At 39.2% G+C, this 25,830-nt stretch overlaps 1 protein-coding gene across 1 annotated transcript in view; it reads right to left on the minus strand.

The window, feature by feature from the left end:
- Nucleotides 1–25,830, minus strand: part of LOC141337915 (NACHT, LRR and PYD domains-containing protein 12-like) — a 42,536-nt gene that overhangs the window by 8,119 nt on the left and 8,587 nt on the right. The window contains exons 10-13 of the mRNA XM_073843490.1: nucleotides 24,987–25,336; nucleotides 11,723–11,774; nucleotides 10,568–10,741; nucleotides 5,563–5,736 (exon numbers count right to left, since the gene is read on the minus strand). Coding sequence (XP_073699591.1) covers nucleotides 5,563–5,736; nucleotides 10,568–10,741; nucleotides 11,723–11,774; nucleotides 24,987–25,336 — 750 coding nt within the window. The remainder of the gene's footprint in view (nucleotides 1–5,562; nucleotides 5,737–10,567; nucleotides 10,742–11,722; nucleotides 11,775–24,986; nucleotides 25,337–25,830) is intronic.

Below are 25,830 nucleotides of genomic sequence, written 5' to 3' on the forward strand. Positions count from 1 at the left end.
AAAGAACAATGACTCAGATCTATGATGATCATCAGCAAATGCATACATTCACTAATACACCAGAAAAATCATGGAAATTTCTAATTTATAAATGAAACAAACCAAGAGAGGAGTATTTGAGGACACTAGTTACAATCCAAGTCTGGACCCACCCTCAGTCAACAAATAAATGAATCAATACATACAATCAATACAGAAACAACAGTAAAATTAACTCAATTATATGGTCTATTTTCACATTTATAATGGATGAAAATCATTAAATCAATCAAATCAAATCAAATAATTTTAAAGCTATTTTAGAGTGTAGTTTGCAATTTCTAACTATACAAATACACTAAATAATCACTACATTTCCGTGTCAATCCATGTTAATTTTTACACTCGGTGCAGAAACGATCGCTGCACTGCTGCAAACGCACCGCTTCTGGAACGCACTGCCGGACAACAAACGCGTGTTTCACACATACTCCGTCTGCAGTGCGTATGCGTTGCGTTTTATTTCCGCACCCATGTTAACGGATTAGAGCGTTCACACCGCACGCGTTTGCTGTCCGGCAGTGCGTCCCAGAAGCGGTGTGTTTGCAGCAGTGCAGCGATCGTTTCTGCACCGAGTCTATTTTTTGCTGTGCTGCACGCGCTGAATTAAAGTGACATTGCATTGTTCGCTGTAAAAATTAACATGGATTAACACGGAAATGTAATGATCACACCATAAATGCATATAAATGAAGTCTACTGTGTTTCACAGACAACATGTGGCTTTTTGGTTAGGTTAAAAACAAGGAAAAGTGCAAGTCAACATAATAGATGCACTTGTCCAGGTATAAAAGTTCTTTAAAGGATTGTTTTTAATAAAGATTTAATGCGAAAGAAAGGCACGAGAGCCGTCTGTTTCTCTCTGTGGTAACTTTTAATATAAAATATTTGTGATAGCCCAATTTCAATAAGAAAATTAATATACTTATGCTGTGTTTAAATGTGTTGCAACTTCTTGAGCAACTTAATATACAAATCTAGAAGTCAAGTGCATCGAATAATACGTTGTTTATATTTATTGAGTTTAAACGCGAATATGTCTATTAACGATTGTATTAGTGTACTGTGATAAAAGAGGATCACAATGCTTAAAAAGCACGTTTGAATTTGAAATCAAAATAAGGGATAAATGGTGTGTTTGTGATAAACAGCCACGGATCAGGAACGGACTGCAAACACGTCCTGTGTGAAAGCAAAACGAGTCCGTGCTGCTTCTGCACCGCACACAGACTGCATACTCACTGCATACGGAGTATGTGTGAAACAGGCGTAAGAGCCTATGTTAATGATATATTGTTGTGAGAAGCAGTATTTTACGGTCACTTCTGTGTCTATCAGCTTATATCAATAAACACTGCAAATTCACGTTCAAGTTCACAAACTTGAATCTGGTGAGAAACATTTCTGAGTGAACGTAAGGCCCATCTTCACTCTCTCATTGTGTCTTTGCTGTGAACACAGGAGTTATATTGATGTGAGTGTGGTGTTTGTGACATGAGCTCTGTTAATAAAAGTAGCATCAGTTTCACATGTGGCGGCTTACTGTCTTACATTATCAAACGTACAACAGTAGGCATATAGTCTGTAGTTCCCATAATCTGTTTGTAATCATCTCACTAGTTATGTGTGCTTAGCTTTTTTGTTTATTCTTTTGTCTATTGTAGCAGAAGATGCAAATCTCATATTTCTCCAAAACACCATGTAAACAATCATTACAAAGTTTACTTTAAATCTAATTATTTATTAGTTAGAATATTTTTTTCCTCTTTTTCTTTCCCTGCAGTCTGAGTGCTTTATTGAAAGATGATTATAGACATCATATGTATGTAAGCTTAAGCGGTGCATTAAAAGGGTGTGGTGCATTAAAATCAACATGCGGTGCATTAAAAACATGAGTGGTATTTGTTGGGTGTAGTTTTAATTTATATATATTTATAGATTTGTAATTATGTATATTCAATGATAAAATCTTCATTAAACCGTTACCGTCCTTACAAAACACTATCCCATCAATTTATTACTGCTCAATGTTTCAATGATATTAATAGTGATAAAAACAAATAATTAAAACAACAACACTAATAATAATAATAATAATAATAATAATAATAATAAAAAGAATAATAATAATGAAAACACTCATATTACTAATACCTTGTATAAATACGTATAATATTTTGTGAATACATAATTAAGATAAATGTGTCAGATTAGTAAGAGCTGAGTGAGGTCTGATGTTGAATATTGTGGTTCTGATGTATAGTTGTAAGGAGGTGAAAAATATTCTAGGGAGATGTATTCTGTGAGCAAATATTTCCAGTGTGTTACATTATAGTGTTTCAGGACTTCCAGTTCAAGAAGATAGTTTTCTTGGCAATGGCTAGAGTTAGGAGGAGTATCCTGTTGTTTGTTATTTCCTGATTGAGTGTTGATAGATCGCCCAGTAGACAGAGTGAAGGGGATAATGGGATGCGACAGCCCAGGAGGTGGGATAGGGATTTAGTGACTTCCCAATCTTCCCAAAATTGTTTAATGGGTGGGCAGTGCCATGTGGCCTGGATATATGTGTCCGGACTATTTTGTGAGCAGTGCAAGCAATTTCTTTTCGCCTGGAAAAACGAGCGTGTCGCACCGCGTGCACGTCGCGACCGCGTCGCTTCCATTATGCGCGCGCAATCCGAAAAGACATTACATGTGAACGGCCCCTTAGCAAGCCTTTCCCCATTGTAGTGTGTTCTATGAAGGGTCTTATATTGAATGAGCTGAAGGTGGGCGTTTTTAGTCATGAAATAAATATTACAACAAATCTGAGTCCAGAAGTCAGTATCAGGAGCAATAGAAAGGTCTTCTTCCCATTTGGTTATTGGTAAACTTAAGGTTTTATTTGAATTGGTTATCATTTTGTATAATTTAGAAAGTAATTTTTTTGGGGATGATATATTAACTAAATCTGCTACTGCGGAGGGAAGCTGAAGACTGGTGGTTCTTGTATTGATTTTAGATAAAACAGCTGATTTGAGTTGCAAATAATTCAAGAATTGATTGCTTCCAATACCGTACTCCTGGACTAGGTAGGAAAATGAAACCAAATTGTTTGACTGAAAAATGTGATTAATATGTGTGATACCCTTTTCTGCCCATTTATGAAAACTGAGTGTTTTTTGTTACTTGTGAAGTCAGGGTTATTCCAGAGTGGGGTGAAGTTAGATGGAGCTAGATTGGAGTTTATGATTTGATGATATTTCCACCAGGCCGTCAGAGCTTAAGCTATTGTCAAGGCTTTGAAGCATGAGTGATGTTTAATGGACTGACTGAGAAATTTAATGCCTGATGTGTGTTCGTTTTTGCAAAGTGATTGTTCTATATCTAGCCAAATGATGTCTGACTGGGTGGGGTGAGTCCATTTATACTGTACATGTATTGGAGTTGGTTTGCTAGTGAGTAATGGTAAAAATGTGGGGCTTCTAAGCCTCCTAAAGATTTGGGTTTTTGTAAAGTGCTTAATTTTATCCTTGGTGGCGATTAAGGTTGTCTTCTAATGTTTTTAGTATAGGAGTGAAATTGAGTCCAGTCAGCTCTGACAGCCTGAAGGAAACCTTAATGCCTAAGTAAGTGATGTGACCTGTGCATAGAGGAATGGGTGATACCTGGGCTGCCACATCCCATTTAGTTTAATGTAGTAGGAGAATTGAAGATTTATTCCAATTTATTGCTTAATCTGAGATTTTATTGTATGAATCAATGGTTTTAGTTATTTCTTGTAGAGATGACTGAGGAATTTGCAAAAAGAGTAAAATATCATCAGTATATAAACTAATCTTATGTTGGGTTTGGGGTGTGTGAATTCCTTTGATGAGTGGATTCTGGCGGATGGCTGCTGCTAAGGGTTCAATGAAGATGGTGAATAAAGATGGAGAGAGTGGACATCCCTGCCTAGTCCCCCTGTGTAGTGTGAAGCTTTGTGATGTTAGTCCATTGGTGTTGACTGTGGCTGAAGGTGTTGCGTATAAAATCTTAGCCCAATTAATAAACGACTCCCCAAAGCCACATTTTTGTAGTGTGGTGAATAGAAAGTTCCAGTTGACTCTGTCGAATGCTTTTTCTGCATCTAAAGTGACTATGAGGGTGTCTTTCTGCTGTAGTAATGAATAATGATTTAAATCATATAGTCTGCCTACCTTTGATGAAACCTGTCTGATCTGGGTGGATTATAAATGGGATATTTTTTTCAATTCTATGTGCCAGAGCTTTGCTGAGTATTTTGATGTTTACGTTGATAAGGGATATAGGACGGTAATTTGACAGAAGGGTTGGATCTTTATTAGGTTTGGGGATGAGTGAAATAGTTGCTGTGTTCATGTGTACTGGTAATTTCTTTAATTTCGGTTATTGCTTAGATGAATAATGGGGATAAAATGGACCAGAAGTGTTTATAAAACTCAGCTGGGAAGCCGTCGGGTCCTGGTGCTTTATTGTTCGGCATTTGATTTAGGGCCATATGAAGCTCTTATTCTCTGATTGGTTTGTCCAGTGCACTGATTTGTTCTGTGTTAAGTTTTGGGAGTTTAATATTATTAAAAAATGAATTAATATCCTCTTGCCTTGTGTTATTATCAGATGAATAAAGTTTAGCATAGAAGTTTCGAAATATTGTATTTTTTTTTTTGTGGAGAGTTGGTGGGCTTCCCTGCTGAGTCCTTAATAGTTGCAATTGTTACTTTTTCTCTATTTCTTTTGATTTGATTCACTGGATTTGTTTCTATGATGGAAGGTTTTGACGGAGTCTGTGAATTAGATAGTCCATTGCTAGCATGATAAGCAAATTGCTAGCATGAGTTTAAATGAGCTTCCATAGAGTCTACATAAAAGGGCAGTTTGATTGAGTCTCAAAGGATTCTGGGAGTTTTGTCAGTTGGAGTTTGAATAGTGTTGATCATTTGAATATTCCCTCAATGTAAGTCTATGAGATTTGTCCAGTTTTAATTGTTAGTTTTATGACAATCGTAATTCTGATCAGAAAAGATCCAGCAACTGGAATCAGATCAGTCTGAAGATCTTGTTTGGAGTTTGGAGTTTGTAGAGTTAAAGCTCTAGGAGCAGCAGTCAGACATTTTAGTTTCAGAAGAAGAAGAATACATTTGAATAGCATTTCAGTAATTTAACTTTTTTTTAAGACAACTTAATAAATAAATATGTGAAATATATTTTACAAAACAAAAAGAAAAAAGTGCGTGTCATATAGTATCTAATAAGTTTTGTCTCATTTTTGTGATGCGCTCCACAAATTCTAAATGCAATAATAAAATGTGATTTGTTTGTGACTAAACTATTTTTATTGTCTCAGTCTTTAAACTTTTTAATTTGAACTATGCAGCAGAAGTTTCAAAAATTACTTGTAAAACAATCAAATATAAATATAATGTAAAGTGAACCTCATCATGAGATATTGAGTAGAAAGTGTTTTGGTTTAAACTGTTGAAGTGATTTTCATCATTTTGATTCTTGTATGTGAATGTTACTGACCTCAATCTCTCCAGTTTACAGTGTGAATCCTTCAGTACATCACATAAGTGATTCACTCCCGTGTTTGTTATTTGATTCCAGCTCAGGTCCAGTTCTCTCAGGTGTGATGGGTTTGATTTCAGAGCTGAAGTCAGGATGAGACACTGTTTCTCTGTAATACTGCATCTACACAGACTGAAGACAGAAAGAGAAAGAACAATGACTCAGATCTATGATCAACTTTCTAATGTGTTTTGCATCTTCCAGCAGACTTTTGCTGACAATTAAATGGTGATATCTGTGTGCAGGTAACATGGAGAAAGACTGTTCATTCAAATATAATACAAACTACACAAACGTTATAAAGGCATGCAAAGGTTGATAATCAGCAAAATTACCCATTAATTTATTTGTCCAAGTTATGAAACTTCACTTGATAACATTAACTACATTAGTTAACATGAACTAATGATGAACAACTAGCATTTAATAACCTTAATGTAAGTTTCAACATTTACTAATACAGCTTTAAATTCAAAAGTGTTCTGTTAATTAGTAAATACACTGCGAACTGACGTGAAGAATGATTAATTATATAAACTAACATGAACAGGTTAATAAATGCTGTCAAAATATATTTAATAGCAAATGTTAACTAATGAAATTGTTACTGTCTACTATTGTCATAAATCACTTTAGTCTCACAGATCAATGTTCAAACATACTGTAGACTAAACAATTACAAGAAAAGAACAAAGACAGTTTGCTTATTAAAAATATTATACTTTGCACATGTGTTTATTTAATGAATAAATGTATTTCCTTAAATTGAAGACATTCAAATAAGTTGTGAAAAGGCAGTTGATTTGCTTTAGTGCTGCACTGATCAGGACATTTGAGGCAGATACTGATCATTGACTCTTAAAATGCTCTTGTTCAGTTTTTACAATTTACAGTATATGCTGCATCAAAATTAGACATTTTACATTTTGAGAAACACTAACTTCACGATAAAAGCAGTTATGAATAGTTGTCAAAACAAAAACTACAACTTACTAAATACATACTGCTCCAATAAAAATCAAAAATTAAATTAAAAAAATGAAAAATATATATGTATATGTATATTCATAATCTATGCAAAAATATATGATAAAAAAGGTTAGTGGACAACTGAGTAGCAAAAGTTATTCTAGAAAAATCAGTGCACAATATTAAAAAAATTGTAAATTCAAACATTTAGTGAAAAGACATTATTTGGTGGGCAACAAATAAAAGTGCAGCACTAGATCTGGTAAAATGTTACACATTGCTATTTGCATCGTGGTTATAAAAGGCATTAATGAAAAACTACATATTTCTACATAAAATGAGGCATCAATATGATAGATAGACAGTGCAGCACTAAATGTTTACAGTATTCGCATCTGACGCACAAAATGATGCGCTTGAAGCAACACTGAGTCACAGCACGCAACTCTTCACATTAAAAAGCTAAAATCACAAAGGGAAGAGATATTGATGTGTGGTGTATTATATTTAGTTTACTGAGTCTTTTCTTTTAACAGTTTTAAATTTCAGTTAATGTGCATGTTAAAATCTATTTATAGTCTTTGCTACGCTATGTTTTGTTTTAACAGACACCTGGAAACATGATTTAGAAACAAAAACAGCCATATATATGCAAAATCATAGACATTTTCTACAAATCAAGTATAATAATGGGAACACTGTCTGACCATTACACCCGATCCAGCAAGGAATAGTAGTATCTTCACATTAGTGGCTCTTTGTGATGCTGAGAAAAACTGCCCTGACTCAAACTAATGAAAAAATATCAACAACTACAATAACAGTACTATTAAAAGTAATGTAAGATTTGAAATAAAGCAGCAATACTCACATCAGTGTGTTGAGTTGACAGTGTTTATCCTCCAGTAGAGCAGAGATCTGATTCACTCGTGTGTCTCCTAGTTTATGTTCACTCAGATCCAGCTCTCTCAGGAGTAACGGGTTTTTACCCACAATTCCAGTCACATACTGACAGCCTTCATCTGCAGCAGGACCCAAAAACCTGCAGAACAGAAGATGAAGCAGGAATCAATTCAGTTCTGATTTAAAGGTCCACTGCTTTACTTTGTATCGCTGATACGATACAACAAAAATAAATAAATAAATAAATAAAACAAAAATCTAAAACGAGCTCTAGTAATTTCAAAGCTTTTCTTTGAATATTTGAATACACAAATAAATACATAAATATTTAAATATTTGAAGACAAAGTCTAATAGTCACAGTTATTGAAAGAAACTAGAGGGACACTCAGTCCTAAAGCAAACTCAGGAGAACAGAAAAGTCCCACAGAGCAGAAGAGCAAAACCTCACTAGATCATGATTTTCAGTTTACAAATACAGAGTGTGCAATTAAAAGCCTCAAGATCTTTCAGAAGGAGTGAGAAACATCAGCACAGAGAAAACTGGCTTGTGAAACTGAATGTTTTGGATCATCTGGAGACTCACAGACCTGCTGTTGAGATACAGTGATAGAGTGAATCTGAGCTTGATGGCAATTAAACTACAGTGTGTTCAGAAACCTCTAAATAGTTTGACTAAAAGTGTCTATAAAAATAGTTGATGTTAATGATCAAGGTATACCATACTGCAGAATAACAGCACTGTTGACAGTCATCATTCACTCAACAGCTCATTCACAAACTGGTCCAGCTGGGGCTCAACACCTCACTGTACAATTGTTTGACTTTCTGACTGGGAGACCTCAGGCAGTTGTAACGCTCAGCCAAATCAGGCAGGCTACACAAATAAAAGTTAGTTCGGTAATCCCTCTCTTAACCCTTATTCAAAGGGAGTTATACAGAATAGACAAACAACGTGAAGATTGGATACCATCCACAAATGTATTTACAGTGCAAAAGACCAATACCAAAGCGACAACATATGAACATACACAACATATAGTATGAGCATGTGTAAACTCCAAAAACCAGTCCAATGTTTGTGTATGTGTGTGCGTGTGTACGATTGCTTCGGCCTCACCGGTAAAGCATTTGAGTCCGTGAGCACGAAGACGAGGAACATCGCTGTCCTGTAACAGAATCGCCCGAAACACAGTCCAACCAGGTCGTAATCCTTAACGAGATTAATCCACAAGTGCAGTATTTCCACAAAGGCTGATAATCACAGGTAAAGACAGCTTTAACGATCGTATATCCAGAGAGCCCTCTGGAACGCTGAAATGCAGGCTTCTTTTATCGGAAGTGTATAATCAGGTGTTTTAGATGACGTCAGGGAATTCCCTGACGTAGCGCGGCAGAACTCTCGCGAGACAAGAACAGGGGAAACCACATTTTGCGGGGCAATACAGACAAGGGGATAAAATTGCACCAGCAGATACAAATAAATAAGCAATTTAGCAATTCATTAACTGCTTATAAATATCCCTCTTATGTGGCCGTGCTACACAATTCAGGTCAGCAGTAACATATCCAGCATCCAGTGTGCTGAGCCCCCTCCTCTTCCCTGAGTGGGCCCACGTGAGCTAAGTTAGTTTTATACTACAGGGCCATTGAATTCTTGAATCTGATTGGCTGATGAACATTCTAATGGTGTGCATTATTTTCAGGGAAACGCACGGCGAAATGTAGTTCCAGGCAGTACTTGACCGCATTATGTCTATACCACTTTGCCACACGATTTCAGTTATTACAAAGGTCCTTACAGCCCAAAACAGCAAAATAACCAAATCCCACAACGACACTGACCAAACAAATAAATACAGTAAACAACAGGATAAAACGAAAGATTTTTCCATGTTTTTGCCACAGTATTACGTTTTATTATGTACGGAAAGCATATACTCGATTTCTCTCTCTCCCTCACAAATGCACACACATACAGTTTGCACACGTGTTAGCATATGCGTTAATGTCATTAGCGCTGCTCTGATGATTAACAGCTTAAAAATATATCATCTGATCGATGTCTTGAGGTGTGGTAACTGTAGTATAAGCGGAATAATTGAATTTGGTCCGTTGAATTCTGTGAAAATAATGCACACCCAAGGTGTAACGGCATCACCACCTCGGGTGTGCATTATTTTAGAAGAATTCAAAGGCCCGTCATCAATTATTCCTTACATCTATCACCTTGCTACTGCACTAGCTATGGAAAAGTCTGATGTTTTGTTTCCTTTGAACTTGTGATGACGTTCAAATTGTGTAAACATCAAAGTTAAAAGGGTGCCGTCTAACTGCAGCCGCTAACCGGTTGGTTTGGGGAGACCAATTTAATTAATTTGCTGTTACATTTGTAAAGTTTCATTGGTCATTTTATTGTATCTCTTTCAACTTTATTTTGCTAAATAAATATTGTACTAGTGTTACTTTAAGTGATTTCTGTAAATTCCTTTCTGGTTAAGAGAAAAATTATATATCAATAAACAGTAAAAGTTTGAACTGAAACACCTTATTGTGTTCAATCTGACAAATAAGGGTAAAGTTGAGAGACTACCCTGTCCAAACCTGAGTGCCCATCTTAAGTGCTCTGGTAATCCAGCCTAAGAAGGAAGAGGGTGCTACATATGTGCTGTACATTTGGCAGATTGACAATAAAGCAGACTTTGACTTTGATCAACAGTTCAACAAAACCCACCCTTGCTGAAAAAAACCAGCCTATGCTGGTTAGATATGTTTTGGTGCTGGGAAGCTGGTTTTAGCTGGCTTATGCTGGTCCTTTGCTGGTTAATGCTGGTTCTTAGCTGGTAAATGCTGGTCCTTTGCTGGTTTATGCTGGTCATGTTGCTGGTCAAGGACCAGCATAAACCAGCAAAGTACCAGCATAAACCAGATAAAACCAGCATCCCAGCACCAAAACATACCTAACTAGCATATGCTGTTTTTTTTTTCAGCAGGGACAGAATCTGATATGATCATTCTGATTAAACAAATTGTCCAGATTATTGTCATTTATTTGACAATCATTTCTGTAACATTATTTGATCATGTCTCACCTCAGTGTCTTGAGTTGACAGTTTGGATCCTGTAGTAAATCATTGAGCTCCTTCACTCCTGATTGTCCAGGATCATTTCCTGTGAGATCCAGCTCTATCAGGTGTGAAGGGTTTGATGTCAGAGCTAAAGCCAGAGCTTTATAACCTTCTTCAGTGATACTGCAGTTTGAAAGCCTATTTAGAAAAGATGTTATTATTCCTTACAACACAGATTGCCATACAAGTACATGTTCTAGACCAGGGAAGGACAACTTCAGTCCTGGAGGGCCACTGTCCTGCAGAGTTTAGATCCAACACACCTGAACAAGCTAATCGATGTCTCGATGTCTCGAAGATCACTAGAAAGCAACAGGCAGGTGTGTTTGATTAGGGTTGGAGCTAAACTCTGCAGGACAGTGGCCCTCCAGGACCAAAGCTTATGACCTACAGCTGCAATCAAAATTACTCAACCCCTCGGAGACTGCGGTGCTTTACAAATAAAATAAATACTGCATCTATAACGGTTCTGTAGTGGTGACAGGCGCTAAGAACATTTCAATCTGTAGTTTAAATGAAAATATTATTAACTATAGAAAAAAAAAAATAAACAAATCTGTTTTAATGGTTCTGGCACCAGACAAGATTAGTCTTGGCAAAATATTTATCTAGTCAGAATAGCTCTTTAAGCCACCGGTTACACACACAAAAAAATACATAATAATTTAAATGAAATTCCCACACAAAGTAAGTTCAGGTGCAAAGTTAAGGTTATATTTAACAACAATAATAAAAATAAAAAAAACAGGAGAGAACTGTTATTCACATACCACCTTTGATTCACAATGATATTTTCAACAATCAATATGGTTTCAAACAGAAAACGTAATACTTTGGTTCAAGTTCAAATACAACCTGGCATATTAAAAGTGATAATGTCAATATATAATGTAATATTTTTTAGTTATAATATTTCTAATAACACATCTATGTCATAATTATTCAACCCCTATTCAACATGGCTGCTTTTAAGTAACTTATTTGTATGGTGGGAACAGAGGTCGCGTTAACCAAAAATTGTCCGTCATTGACGGAATTAATGTATCAATGACGGAAAAATCTGAAGGCAAACTGTCACTTTGACAGAATACACTGAGGGTGATCTATTGTAATTCCCACCTCTGCCCAGTTGGTGGCAAGTGCGCTCCAGTGTAGCGACAGAGCATTAGATCTAGAAAAAAAATGAAACTATTATGAACTTTTTTACTATGCATTTGATTACGCACAGGCAACTACACAGACGTTACAACGATCTATCACACATTAAAGAGCGCCAAAACTGTATTTATTGCTTGAATTCGAATTTCCTAATGAAATGGACATTATTTGAAATTTGATACTTTGTTTCATTGTGATTTATTGGATGAGAGGCGCACTATGTAGGCTACTGTTCATTCTTCAACTGAAAACAGCATAGACCAAAAGATCGACTGGAATTTACGAATCGATTTTGGTCATAAAAATTAGAATATATTAAAATCGTAATCCAAAAAAGCAATTTAATGTGTTACTATAATTAAAATATGGAAATTAAAATGACGGGTAATAATGGATTACGACAGAATTTTTACTACCCTGTCCATGACGGACAATGTTAAAGTCTAATGCAACCTCTGGGTGGGAAACAAAATAGTCTCAAAACACAATTAAGCCTTTAGAAACTATTAAAAACAGAATTAGCGTGAGCTGTTACACATACATAAACATAGCTCCTACATGTGCTGAAGTTGAGTAGCAAAAATGTCAACAGAGCTCTGACAAAAGCTATACAGCATGTGGCACTGCAGACTGTATATTTAATTAAACTGCAGCTTTTTGTGTTTTGATAACAGCACTAATCCATAACACAAAATTTTGAGTTTATTTTGATGAATTGTTCAGTCTTGATGAGAAGTGGGTGCAATAAATGTATAGGATATAAGTAAAGGGAAGTAGAGCAAGAATAATTCATGTGTGTTCTGGAGCTAGCAGGTGTAGCTGCTCAAGGAAAATGATTGAAGCATTCTCGAGATAACAGTTACAGCTCGGGAGGATGATTCAAGCTTTAGGATTTTAGTATCCCTTTGGCAAGCAGAGCGAGGTTGGTTTGTTTTTATGTATTTCTTTGGTACATTATTGTTGATTAATTTGAAAAATGTGACATATGTTTAGTTAATGTAGTGAATGTTTGTTTATTGTGAATGTTGATTGAGTTTATTTACTTTCATTTATGTTTCTTTATTTGTTTTCTTTACAGTTTTACGGTGCCAAGGTGCTATGGTACCATTGTTATTGTTCTATGAAGTTAATCACTGGGTGAACACAAGGTTGAGAAGTTAATTTGCAACAAAGAATTAAGACAACAAATACTTCAGTGATTAAGTTTATTGCATCTGAGTAAATAAATCAAGGCACCTGTCAAAAACTCTCTGCCTCCTTTGTTTGATGCCGAAGGGCTGCTAGAGGTCTATACCTTATTCTTTTATTAAGACAAGACACTGCAGGTGAATAGGGTAAAAACTAATAGTTATCACCTCATTTACCCAGTTGTTAGATTACACTGATAATTGCAAACATTTTTGCAAGTTTTCTAAAAAAAAAAAAAAAAAAAAAAAAAAAAAGTTTAAACATGCAAATGAGGCATTATTTAATGAAATATGTGCTAATTTGCATACATTTCTAGTACAAAAATAAATAAAAAAACACTTGATGAAGTCAATGACAAATTAGTGTCAAATGTTTCCACAGAGGAAATTTTGTCAGGCCATAATAAAAAAAAAACATTATATTTTAAAAATAAATATATATTGAATTGTATAAAATCAAACAAATTATACACGAACAAATCCCTCTATAGAAAGGAATAAAACTGTAAAGTTTGGTGTGTGTAAGTGTTCCTGAAGTGGAGATTTATGGCTCAGTGTTGAAGAAAAAAACTCTTTTTGACTAAACTGTCACATTTCACATCTGTTTTTGTCTCTCCCTGTCATTTTAGGATCTTTTGGTTTAGCCCTTGTTTGTGTAATCACCGTCACCTGTGTTTAATGATTAGTTGGTCTTTAAAAGTCTGTCTTTGAGTTCAGTGTATTGTCGGTCCTTAATGTTGTCTAAAGTGTGTGAAGATCTCTGTTCCTGCCTTGTTCCTCTTTGAAGATTGATATTAAATATAGTTGTTTGTTTGAATAACGTCTATCGCCTCGTCTCGTCCTGCACACACCCGTAACATAAACAGCCTTTAAAAATATGTATTTTTAATTTATATCTATTGACACAATTAAATAAAGTGCTACAAAAGAACGCGTAAAAACAGTATGAGTCATTATAATCAGTAGTTATGTCCCCACTGGATGCAACAAATGCCTGGTTTATAATGGGTTTTATTGTTTCTGTCTTGTCACGCCAAGAAACGGCATGGTAAGGGGCGTAACATTTCCGTCACGTTTGAGCCGTTCAACCAATCACAACATACCATTCTGAAAAAACTTCTACTAGTCTGAAAAAACACTATGAAAAACCAAAAATCCCAAAATCTCAAACTTGACTGGTTCATGAAAAAACAGTGTTTTTGCCTGCAATGTCTCTCCTTGAACACACTAAAAAGCCTAATGTTATTTATCTTATTTACACGACAGCATGTCATTTTTGTCTTAACATGGTCTTGCGTTTCCAATTCTCCTCTGTATCGTGGATGGAGGAGTTAAGCCCTGCTCACACACACACACACACACACACACACACTAACACACAGGTGAGCACACTCCCACTAGTACTAGTACTTGTAAATATTAAGCCACAAAAAGACTATTTAAATATGAATTATGTGTGTCTCTGTGGTAATAAATGGCGCATACACGTGGTTTTGTTAGCAACTCGTTCTGAAGCGCGTGTGACCTTTGCAGTGATATTGACATCTGCCGCCTCACTAAATCAGGACATAAATACCTGAACAATATCTCCAGAACTGCTCTGAGAGTCACTGCATGAGCAGTTGATTGAGTTTCATTTGAGTAAACCTGCAGAAATACATTACAATTGTTTGTGCATTCTACTAAAATTATTAAAACCTTGTTTTTAAAGAATAATCATAGGCAAAATTTATGGGTGGGACATGTCCTCACCACTTTTTGTCATGTTCAATATTATCCTCATCCCTTTTTTGAATCATCTGAATGTTCTCTGCAATGTTTTTAGTGACAAAATGTTCTCTTGTGGCTCTTGCACAGTGTTGCAGGAGAGGGGAAATAGAAGTGGCTGCTTTAAGACTGCCAATTATGGGTGTTGTAGTCCACAGCGAAGTGTAATATGGGTAGTGTAGTTCTACACATGTGCTGATGTGATGTGCGCTCTCGCTGTGTGCTGTGTAGTTAAATCGGATGGAGATTTGTTTTACGTTCACTCAAGTTATTACACTTGGGAGCTGTTTGCACTGTGAACCTGACAACACGAAAATAAGTAAAAGAAGGGCATGCATAGGTAACTTTTGTCCGTCTCATCCTTTGCACGAAAATGAATTGACAAGCTGTTACGCTGCTGCTGGAGATCACTAAAGCGGATGAAGTAACATTGGGGGCTCGTCCGGGATTCGTTCGTTGCAGATGGTGAGTTATACGGACATTTGAAAACTGTAAAACTGAACCAGACGTTGTCAGAGAAGAGGTGAAAATGGCGGAAACTCGGGAGAGAACATGAGTGGTGAGGAAACATTCTCATTTAAATACGAACAGCCTGTGGAATGCTGCGATGAAAGGAAAGACAATGATGCAAAATGAACACATATATCATTTGTTGACTGGCTAAATGAAACGGGAGCTCAAGTTTTAAAGACTGATAATAATAACAATCCATTTAAATGCAATTTTGCTCCGTGTCCTACATCCATTTCAATGAGCAGGCCCACCTGTTGCTACAAGTCACACTTATCACAGCAAACAGCAAGTACAACTAATCAATTTATTTGTGGGGTAGAAAATGAGAATATGCACAACAGTGGAATCGATACACAGTGCTACACACAAAGTACTCCAGCAAATTTAAACTAGTCACAATGTGCACAGATTTTACAGCCAAACGGACGCTTCAAGGCACACCTACAATAAATCGCCAACCACATAAACATGATGTGCAGCTCAGCATAGTATCATAGGATAAAAATAAAGCTGTCTTTTCTAGTGTTGATGGCTGTTATTACCCAGAGCTTACTAAATTCAGCCAACGTGTAAGGAAACCACATCGGACATTCTATGACTTGTCATCAGACAACGGGGAGGAGTGCAGCAATCACAGAGAAAGGATCCCCACACTGCAACCAGGTCCGTTTAATGGCTCTATTTCATGGAAAAGTTCCTAAACCGCTTTGAGGATTGTGCTAGAGCTAATTATTGGTCTGAAAGGACAATGACTGTGCAGATGAGGTTTTGTCTAGTAGGTGCAGTAGGTTCAGTGATCCACAAGAACCCCAGGTCCGGCCGTTGGGATTATGCCCGCATTGTAGAGGAAGTGGAGGCGGCATACGGCCCTTCATCCGAACACGCTGTTGCCATTGGAATAGAGCTGAGGCAGAGGGTCCACAGGGCAGTTGAGCCACTCCATGCATTAAGGGACGACATTTACGAAAAAGTCTCCACTGCTTATGCAGATCGCTCTGAGAGGGAACAGGACTCTATTAGTGTCGAAGTGTTCACTAATGCTATGGGAGATGCTGCTATTGTGCAAAGACCACACGTCGAACCGCCACTAGTGTAACACAACTTGCTGTAAGCAATCTGCTGTAAGACCGATGGAAAGAAAGACTAGAGCAGCAGCAGTACGTGAATGTCGAGATCAGAGTGACAAGGAAAGTTCAGTGCCATCAACCCATGCGTGGAAACAGAAAAATTCAAAAGCAGAATTCAAACCTCGTCAGCAAAAATTCAACAAGAGTAAAATCAATTGGGAGGAAATTGTATGCCACAACTGCCAGGGCATTGGTCACACGAGGCGCAAATGTCCTTCACCCAGCCTCAATCTGGAACGTGTGACTTCAGCAGTTCCTCGGCCTACAGACATCCAGCCTACCTCCACAGTTCTCAGAGTTAAGGGAAGCGGGACAGAAATGTGCATTCATCTGCTGTTGTATGACATGGAAGTCTGTGCTCTGTTGGACAGCGGGGCCAGGAGGAGCGTGTTACCTCGGCTCTGTTACGAGACCATCAAGGCTGATGTAAGGCCCCCACTCAAGCTATCGACTGTACAGGCTCTGCAGGGAACAAGCCCTATAAATGTTGACGTCCTCTGGGAAGTTGATGTTCCAGTGCAAGTTGGAACCCAAACAGTCAATGTTAATTTCATTGTAGCAGATGTAGCTGAGGGCAAGAGGTCATTCTGGGGCATCCATTCTTGGAGCAGGCACAGGCACTTTGGCAGTCAGAAGATTGTACTGTTTGGCGAACAGATTCTGTACTTTAACCCAAAGAACAAACCTTGGGTGCACGTGGTCTGCATAGCACACACAGCTGTCCTTGAAGCAGGAAGTGAATACGTTGTTCCAGGCAATGCACATTTCCGTGAGTAAGTACAGGGCAACGTCCTGTTGAGTCCAACTAAAGGCTTCATGGAGAAGCATCAGGTGATGATGGCATGGATTATAATTGGTGCCCAGTCAAGTAATCGAGTTCCTGTTAGACTGTTTAATCAAGGTACTGTTGCTGTGAAGTTGTGTGTAGACTACCTGGCATTAAATGAGCCCACCATAAAAGACGCCTACCCACTCCCAAGAGTCCAAGATACTCTAGATACTCTGTCCACAGCAAAGTGGTTTAGCACATTGGACCTTGCCTCCAGCTACTGGCAAGTGGAGTTGACCCCACAGGCTAGACAAGCAGCTGTGTTCTGTAGCAGGAAGGGGCTCTTTGCGTGGAATGTCATGCCCTTTGGCCTTTGCAATGCCTCAGCAATGTTCTAGCACTTAATGGATCGTGTCCTGGCTGGAATGCAGTGGGAAATCTGCCTAGTGTATCTAGATGACATCATCGTGCTGGGCAAGGACGTAAAGGAAAAAGTGTTGTCTCTTCCGCCGCCAGGTGGTCTACCTGGGCCACATCATCTCAGAACATGGTATAGCTACTGACCCTGAGAAGGTGCAGAAAATTTGAGAGTGGCCACAGCTCACAAGCGTTAATGAAGTTAGGCAATTTGTGGGTCTCGCATCCTACTATAGACGGTTTGTCAAAGACTTCGCCACAGTTGCAAAGCCCCTTCACAACCCAGGGCTTGCAAAATCACTAGCTTGACGTCCCGGGGCTATTGTGTTTTCCAGTCGGGCTACCAAAATGTTTGACCGGACTGCCCGACAGGCTATCTAAAAGTAGAGGGCTCCTGCAGGTCCTTAAAAAACTCCTCAATTTAGTTGGATTGGATTAGCTGGAAATTTAAGGCAATTAAACGTTTTAAATATGTTAAGTAGTATAAGAAAAATCTTAATTATAATATTAAGGGGTCTTACAGTTGATGACGGAAAGACGAGAATCGCGATAGGGCTGGATTAAACTTCAAAAGGCAATGATGTCATTGAATAAAAATATACGTACTGCACATTTCAAAGTCAAAACGCCACACGGATGTCTTTATATGAATGTATCTGAAGGGAACCGACTGTCCTCAGAAAAGTGTCATCTGTATTTTCATTGCATGCCTGATAAAACTGCGTTAATACTGCTTTGTATACAGCCGTTACTAGGGAAACCATAATATTTCAGCGCTCCTAAAGCGCCCCCTCGTGACAGAGAATTAATGTGAAATATAAACAATTAAGACAGTAATATTTAAGTTTTGAATAAATATAATAAATTATATACTTAATTTATCCCTTTTAAATGGTATAAAAGCTGAAATGCGATTGTATAAGATATTTTGTTTTTGTGTGAGCCTGTATCTGAAATATAAATCATGTCATTTTATGGCTTACTATGCTACTGTGCATTGTACAACCCCACTCATTTTACTTGTGCAGCTCTTCAAAATAAATAAATTGCCTTAAATTGATATTTAAAAATTCTGCATATAAACTAAATAGTGAAATGACATTCCTTCCTTGATATTTGTTTATATTTGTGTATTGAAAACATTTTTGATTGACATTTAGACTCCTATCTGATTTTCTATATTTAAAAAGAAAAATGTCTTTTTTTATTTGGGCTAGTTAAATAAATTTTCGGGCTACCAAAATCTGAAGATTACCTGCCCGAAGGGCTACCAGAGATTTTAAAATTTTGCGAGCCCTGCTGTGTTTAATTGTTGTTGTTGAACTAGATATGTGTTTGACTTGTGCAATTGTATTTTGTTTTGTTCTCTCCTTGCTCTCTCCCTCTCTCCCTTTTCTGTCAGAAAAAAAAGTACTTCTACTTTAATACTTGAGTACAATTCAAAGTTGCACATTTTACTTTCAATCAAGTATGTTTTGGCCAGATACTTGTACTTTTAATTGAGTAAAAAGTTCACTGAGTATCAATACTTTCACTTGAGTAAAATTTGAGAACTCTGCTAAAAACTTAGTTTTGTATATTATAGTGAAATAGTGCTATAGAAATAATAACCATAATCATTATTAGTTATGTTCAACAATGAAAACAACAATATATATATATATAATTTTTATTATTTTTTGGCCTTTTTTTTAATATAGAAAATGTTTGTCTGAAAGCCATAAGGTTTGTATTTTGTGTGCCCTGTACAGAACATTAATGTAAAAACATTCAGTCTCTGTAGCATCAGTGCTAAAAGGAAAACCAGGAAAATAATAGGTAATAAAATTGATGTCTTATCTCCATCCTGCCACCAGAGGTCACTCGATGAACAACAAACACATTAGGCTACTATGTTTATGAAATAACAGCATTTACAAAACTGACAAAAATAAAGTTTTCTATGTGCTTGTGTCAAATGATTGTTTCTTTTCTATGTGGTTTCCTCAACAACAACAAAAAAAAAATACATCTGTCTCCTACCATTTCCTGTCTAATCTCTATCCTATTCGTTGCTGGTTCATTAATATTCAACATGCGATTAGCATACTGGGCAGAAATGCAAATTTTATAAGTACTAGTATCTATTAAGTTAAAGATATCTTTGGTCTTATAAGTTACTAGCAACTAAAAAAATAAGAACTAGTTCTATTTTTTGTTAACAAGAAAAGTATAATTAAATAATATTAACTTAATATTGTCACGGGTATATAAGGACGAGATCTGGGTCCAAATGCGGGGTAAGTAGTTTAATGAAATAATAACAAAATAAACAAACAAAAAGGCCAACACGGCAACACTAAACATAAACTGAAACACAAACTGAACAAAACAGGCAACACAGTCTAAGCCACAATGCAGCCATGAAGCAGGAGTGAGAAGTGAGAGTTCTTATAGTCCGGATAATTGTGAACAGATGTGAGTGTAATCAGTGCTAATGACAAGACAGATGTGAACAATCAGGGGAGTGCAGTGCAAGGGGAACAGCGACCTAAGGTGGCTGAGGGAATACCCACAGCCCCGATCATGACAGTACCCCTCCCCTACGGAACGGCTCCCAGACGTTCCTAAAGTCTGGAGGGAGGAGGAACGGGGGAAGGCACATCAGGGGGAGGGATGGCGGGCCAGGCCCGTGCAGTGGAGTCCCATGGACCGGCCTCGCCGCCAGAGGAACGCGAGCCGGCCTCGCCGCCGCGTCAGGAACAGAGATAGCGGTCTCCGGCGCGTCAGGCACAAAGATAGCGGTCACGGCCGCATCAGGAACCGAGACAGCGGTCGCCTCCGCGTCAGGAACAAAGACAGCGGACACCGCCACGTCAGGCACAGAGAGCGCAGTCACCGCCGCGTCAGGAACAGAGAGCGCAGTCACCGCCGCTTCAGGAACAGAGAGCGCGGCCGCCTCCGCGTCCGGAGCAGAAAGCGCGGTCAGGGCCGCGTCAGGAACATAAACAGCGGTCGCCTCCGCGTCAGGAACAGAGACAGCGGTCGCCGCGTCAGGAACAGAGATCGTGCTCTCCGGCGCGTCAGGAACCGAGACAGCGGTCGCCTCCGCGTCAGGAACAGAGAGCGCAGTCACCGCCGCGTCAGGAACAGAGAGCGCGGTCACCGCCGCGTCCGGAACAGAGAGCGTGGTCGCCTCCGCGTCAGGAACAGAAACAGCGGTCGCCGCGTCAGGAACAGAGATCGTGCTCTCCGGCGCGTCAGGAACTGAGACAGCGGTCGCCTCCGCGTCAGGAACAGAGAGCACAGTCACCGCCACGTCAGGCACATAAAGCACAGTCACCGCCGCGTCAGAAACAGAGAGCACGGTCTCCGCCGCGTCAGGAACAGAGACAGCGGTCGCCGTCGCGTCAGGAACAGAGATCGTGGGCTCCGGCGCGTCAGGCGCAGAGATCGTGGTCTCCGGCGCGTCAGGCGCAGAGATAGCGGTCACCACCGCTCACTCACATCTGTTCACTATTATCTGGTCTTTAAAAACTCTCACCTTTCACTCCTGCTTCATGGCTGCATTGTCTTATGTCTCTGGATGTCTGTCTCTGTGTTCCTGATTATCCTGACCCGTGCTCTAGATCGTGTTTCTTGTTTTGTTCAGTTTTTGTGTTTAAAGTCTATTAGTTTTGTGCCGTGTTGGCCTTTTGTTTGTTTGTTTATTGTTTTATTATTAAATATCTCCTCACCTGCATCTGGACCCAGACCTCCCTTAATTTAACGTGACACTAGTATCTAATGAATAAGCACTAGTATCTAATGAATAAGTACTAGTATCTAATGAATAAGCACTAGTATCTAATGAATAAGTACTAGTATCTAAAAAATAAGTACTAGTAACATGAAAATAGATACTAGTACTGGTAATAGATTAAATCTCAAAATGGCTTGCCATACAGGTTGAGAGATTTAACGCCACTCTGCAGAAAACCCCAAACATGATGCTCTTTGGACGGGAGATAACAGAGCCCATTGACCTGGTTGCAGGAAAGCCCCCCAACAACACACTGACTCAAACAATCCCGCAATATGTGGTTCAGATGAGAGAAAGGTTGGAGTTGGCACATCAAGTTGCAAGGGATGCACTGGGCCAATCAGTAGAGCATGCTATAAAGCAGTATGACAAGAGAGCAGCCAGGACACGATACAAGGTCGGTGATGCAGTGTGGTACCTTGTCAAGGGAACAAAGTGAGTGAAAAACAAAATCAGGAAGTTTTTCCCCAACTACGATGGTCCATACTTTATCCTGGGACATCTTGACGATTTAGTGTACCGCATCCAGAAAACCCAGAGGACCAAAGTAATAGTTGTTCACCATGACAAGCTCAAACCTTACCATTCCCGGCAACCCCTGGAGAACAGCTGGGTGTTTAAAGATGAAGCTTAACTTGACTTGGATTTGTCTGGTCTCTTCACGGAGGAAACTGGAAATTCCGGTGACCCAGGCATCATGCCTTTCATGAATGACACAGGTGTGCCGATGACAGAGCAGGACACAGAGGATGTTCAGTGGAGTGAAGGTAGCATGGTGCAACAGGATTAAGCAGACCCTGTTAACGGCCAAATGAGGGGTAGGCCGCAATTTGTGCACACAGGAGAATACAAAATCTAAGATAAACTAATGAAATTTATATTATATATCTGGGTCTAACAATCATAGCAAACAGTCCTGACGCTTCAAAAATGTTTTTTTTTTTTTTTTTTTTTGTGTAAGGCACCACAATTCTAAATAAAATAAAATGCTTTGACATTTTGTCAACCTGGAAAAAATGAAAAGTGCATCATGGAGTAAAGTCAGATGTCCAAATGTCTGTGGTAAAGCTTACATGTAGTCCATTCTTATTGATCATATTATAAATGTGTGCAGCAGCCAAATCGTACAAGGCGGGGAATAAAACATCAGAATCGAGATAAAAACATCTCAACTCTTCAGAATGCCGCAAGCGCAACGCAGGTCATGTGACATGAACCAACCAATCAGCTTCATCCTTTCCCTTAATAACACTGAAAGCACTGGTAAGGTGGAGAAACAGCTTATCAAAGCTGTATAGGAATAAACATTTTTAAATAAATTTGATAACAGAGCAACTGCAAGCGATTTTTAATGCTGAAAATCTATTTATTCTTTGCTGAAACTACCGCGTCTTTATGGAGAGCGCATGTCATGGCTGCTTAGCAACGGCAGACACCACTGGAGCTCAAACTACAGAGCAGTTTGGCAAAGACTTTGGGTTTGGAAAGAAAGAGAAGGCGGCGCTTCAGCGTTTTCCACGCGTTTTTAGACGCGACATTTGAACAGCCCCTAAAACAGATTCACCGCGATGACGACCTCTGAAGTGAGATATAAGATTGTTCAAACTTAATGGCTTTTTACCTCCTCTCGGAATCCTTGCTAAACATGTGTTGCAAATAGCAGTAGCATTGTCCTTCTCTGTCACCGTGAAAAACTTCCAGACCTGCGAAGGCGATGATGACGACACAGATGATGACGTATTAAACGCGACAAAGGCCGAGAGTCACTGCAGTTTACAGCTGCAGTAACTTGCACTCGGAAAGCAGATGAATCTCAGATAAACCAGACTGATTGATTGATTTACCAGCAAGAGTACTTTATCGGATCGGGTTTCATTTATTTATCGGAGCAATAAAAATGACGTAATTTTTACCCATATCGGTCGATAATTTATCTGTCTGATAAATATCGTGCATCCCTATTGGTATACAATGGCTGTTGTTAACCTCTTTCACTTCTACAGGTCAGTAGTGGAGAAGTCAGTCGGTTACTAAGCTGGACTTAAATACCTCACTAGTCTTGTTGGGACTGAATTATTAATTCTTCAACAAAAGGACTCCCCCCTAAACAAGCTACTCTTTAACCCCTCCCAGCACTGACCTTCAACCTTATGGACTGTTTACCCTGTCACGTGGGGTTGGAATATACCGGCCAGTGCCTCCATTGAGCGGAGTTACTTAAATGGACTGTATGCTTTGAAAATGGAGCTGCCTATGGATTGTTAAAAGGAAAAAAAGAAGATAAATGAATATGTAAAAAAGAAATATGGGTAGACATTGTGTTGAATGTAATTCTGCCTTCTATTAACACTGTAAATCTATGGTAAAAGCCTTGTTAAATGTGTGTTGATGTATTTAATATCAGTCATGGTGCTGGAGGGGTGTAAGTTTAATCACCATCCAGAGTGGGGGTAGTGTTGCAGGAGAGGGGAAATAGAAGTGGCCGCTTTAAGACTGCTATTTACGGGTGTTGTAGTTCACAGCGAAGTGTAATCAAAGACTATAGAATACCAAAGACATGTCACTTGTGTAGTTTTGAATGGGGAAAAATGCAACGGTCATCATGGCCGCGAAGCTCTGCCTTCTTAGTGAAAGAGCCAATCGTTGATTAGTTAAATCAGCGCATCACTGCAGCTACCGTGAGAAGTTCCGGTTGCTATAGAAACAGTCGGCGCTCTAAGACGTGCGTTCAGTACTGCGCATGCGCACTGGTTAATCTAGCCGGAAAAATAAGCATTTTTTTAACGCTATTAAAGCACAAGGAACTATATTTATGAGGCAGTTTTTGTTGGATTTCTTTGGAGATTTCAAATATGAAATTTAATCGTAAGTTTAGCACACAGTTTTGTAGAATTTGATGTTTCCCCATTCAAAGAGATAGGAGCTGCACTTGAATGCCCGAGAGGCGTTTCAAAGATGGCCGCCGAGTGACATGACTTGTCTTAAAAGGACTTTGGTGTAATGTGGGTAGTGTAGTTCTACACATGTGCTGATGTGATGTGCGCTCTCGCTGTGTGCTGTGTAGTTGAATCGGATGGAGAAATTTTTTATTCTGCTTTGTTTTAAGTTCACTCAAGTTATTCCACCCAGGAGCTGTTTGCACTGTGAAACTGACAACACGAAAATAAGTAAAAGAACAGCATGCATCTGTAACTTTTGTCCGTCTCATCCTTCGCACGAACATGAATTGACGAGCTGTTACGCTGCCGCCGGAGATCGCTAAAGTGGATAAAGTAACAACAGTCTTACACACTAGAGCTTCAATCTACCTTTTAAACCACCGATTCTCAATTCCAGTCCTCACGTAAACCCGCTCTGTACATCTTGTATGTTCCTCTTGTTGCTTCAGACATTTGTTCTATTCAACTGTAAGTGACCTGAGAAGTGGACATCACAGGCTATTCCGCCATGATTCCAGTTCGAAGCAAACGTATAGGGCATTGAAGTGATTGAAGTTCAACTGGTGCCCTTGGTATATCTGGGGGTAAAACAGACGGGGCGAGAGAAAAGGAGACTGAAGGACGAGGAGAGACAGCGACGAGAAAGGGGAGAGAGGAAAACAGAGAAAAAGAAATCATTGGCCTGGTTCCCCCACTCGGTCCTCAACCATCCGAGAAGCTCTCACTCGTGGTGCCATGCAGTGGTACTGGACATTCTCTGGTGGATTGCTTGATGTTGCGGAAGGATGATGGCTTCCCCCGGTCTGAGGGCAGCCGGCAGTGAGTCCCCGTTCCCTGCTCCTCCCCAATCATGGCTGACGGCAACAGGCTCCTGCCTCCTGGCAAATGGCGCCAACTCCTCCACTCCCTTTCGGGTAGCAACCCCTCCTCGACCCCGGAGCACGGCAGCGAGCCTCCTGTCCACCTTTTCGATTGCTCCAGTACCACTGCCTCGGGCATCCCCTTGCGATCTCCACTTCTCTGTGCTGCCCGATTCTTAGCAGCGCAATCCCCCTCAGCGTGTTCCTCCTTCCTCCTGTGTTTCGGCACCAATGTAACAGTTCATAGACTGGGAAGGAGGAGGCGGGAACCAGCAAACATTTAAATACTTTAATAATACAATTAACAAACACAAAAGTAAAGCAGCAGCCTCTCACAGACGACTGCCGCACACAAAATAAAGTCCAGGCCTGGTCCTCTCTCGTCTTGCACTATTGTCCCTCCTCCTTTTATCCTTCCAGAGCTCCTCAGTGGGACTCGAGACTGGCGCAGGTGTCACTCATTATCATTAACTCCACTGGCCTCGCTCCGTTCCCACAGCTCTTGGCCCCACTACAACTTCATCTGTGTGTGAAGACGCTACAGCGCAAATCCATGAATGAATGTTTCGAAGTGAAGTAAACTTCAACGGATTTCCTTTCCTCAGGGAGTAGAGAGCAATGGACACTGTGTAGGGATTGTGTCAATCGGAACACAGTTCATGCACGGAGCTCACTTCTAATGAGCTGATGATCTGAATCAGTTGTGTTA

This window comes from Garra rufa, chromosome 7 (assembly GCF_049309525.1).
Source record: "Garra rufa chromosome 7, GarRuf1.0, whole genome shotgun sequence".
NCBI lineage: Eukaryota > Metazoa > Chordata > Actinopteri > Cypriniformes > Cyprinidae > Garra > Garra rufa.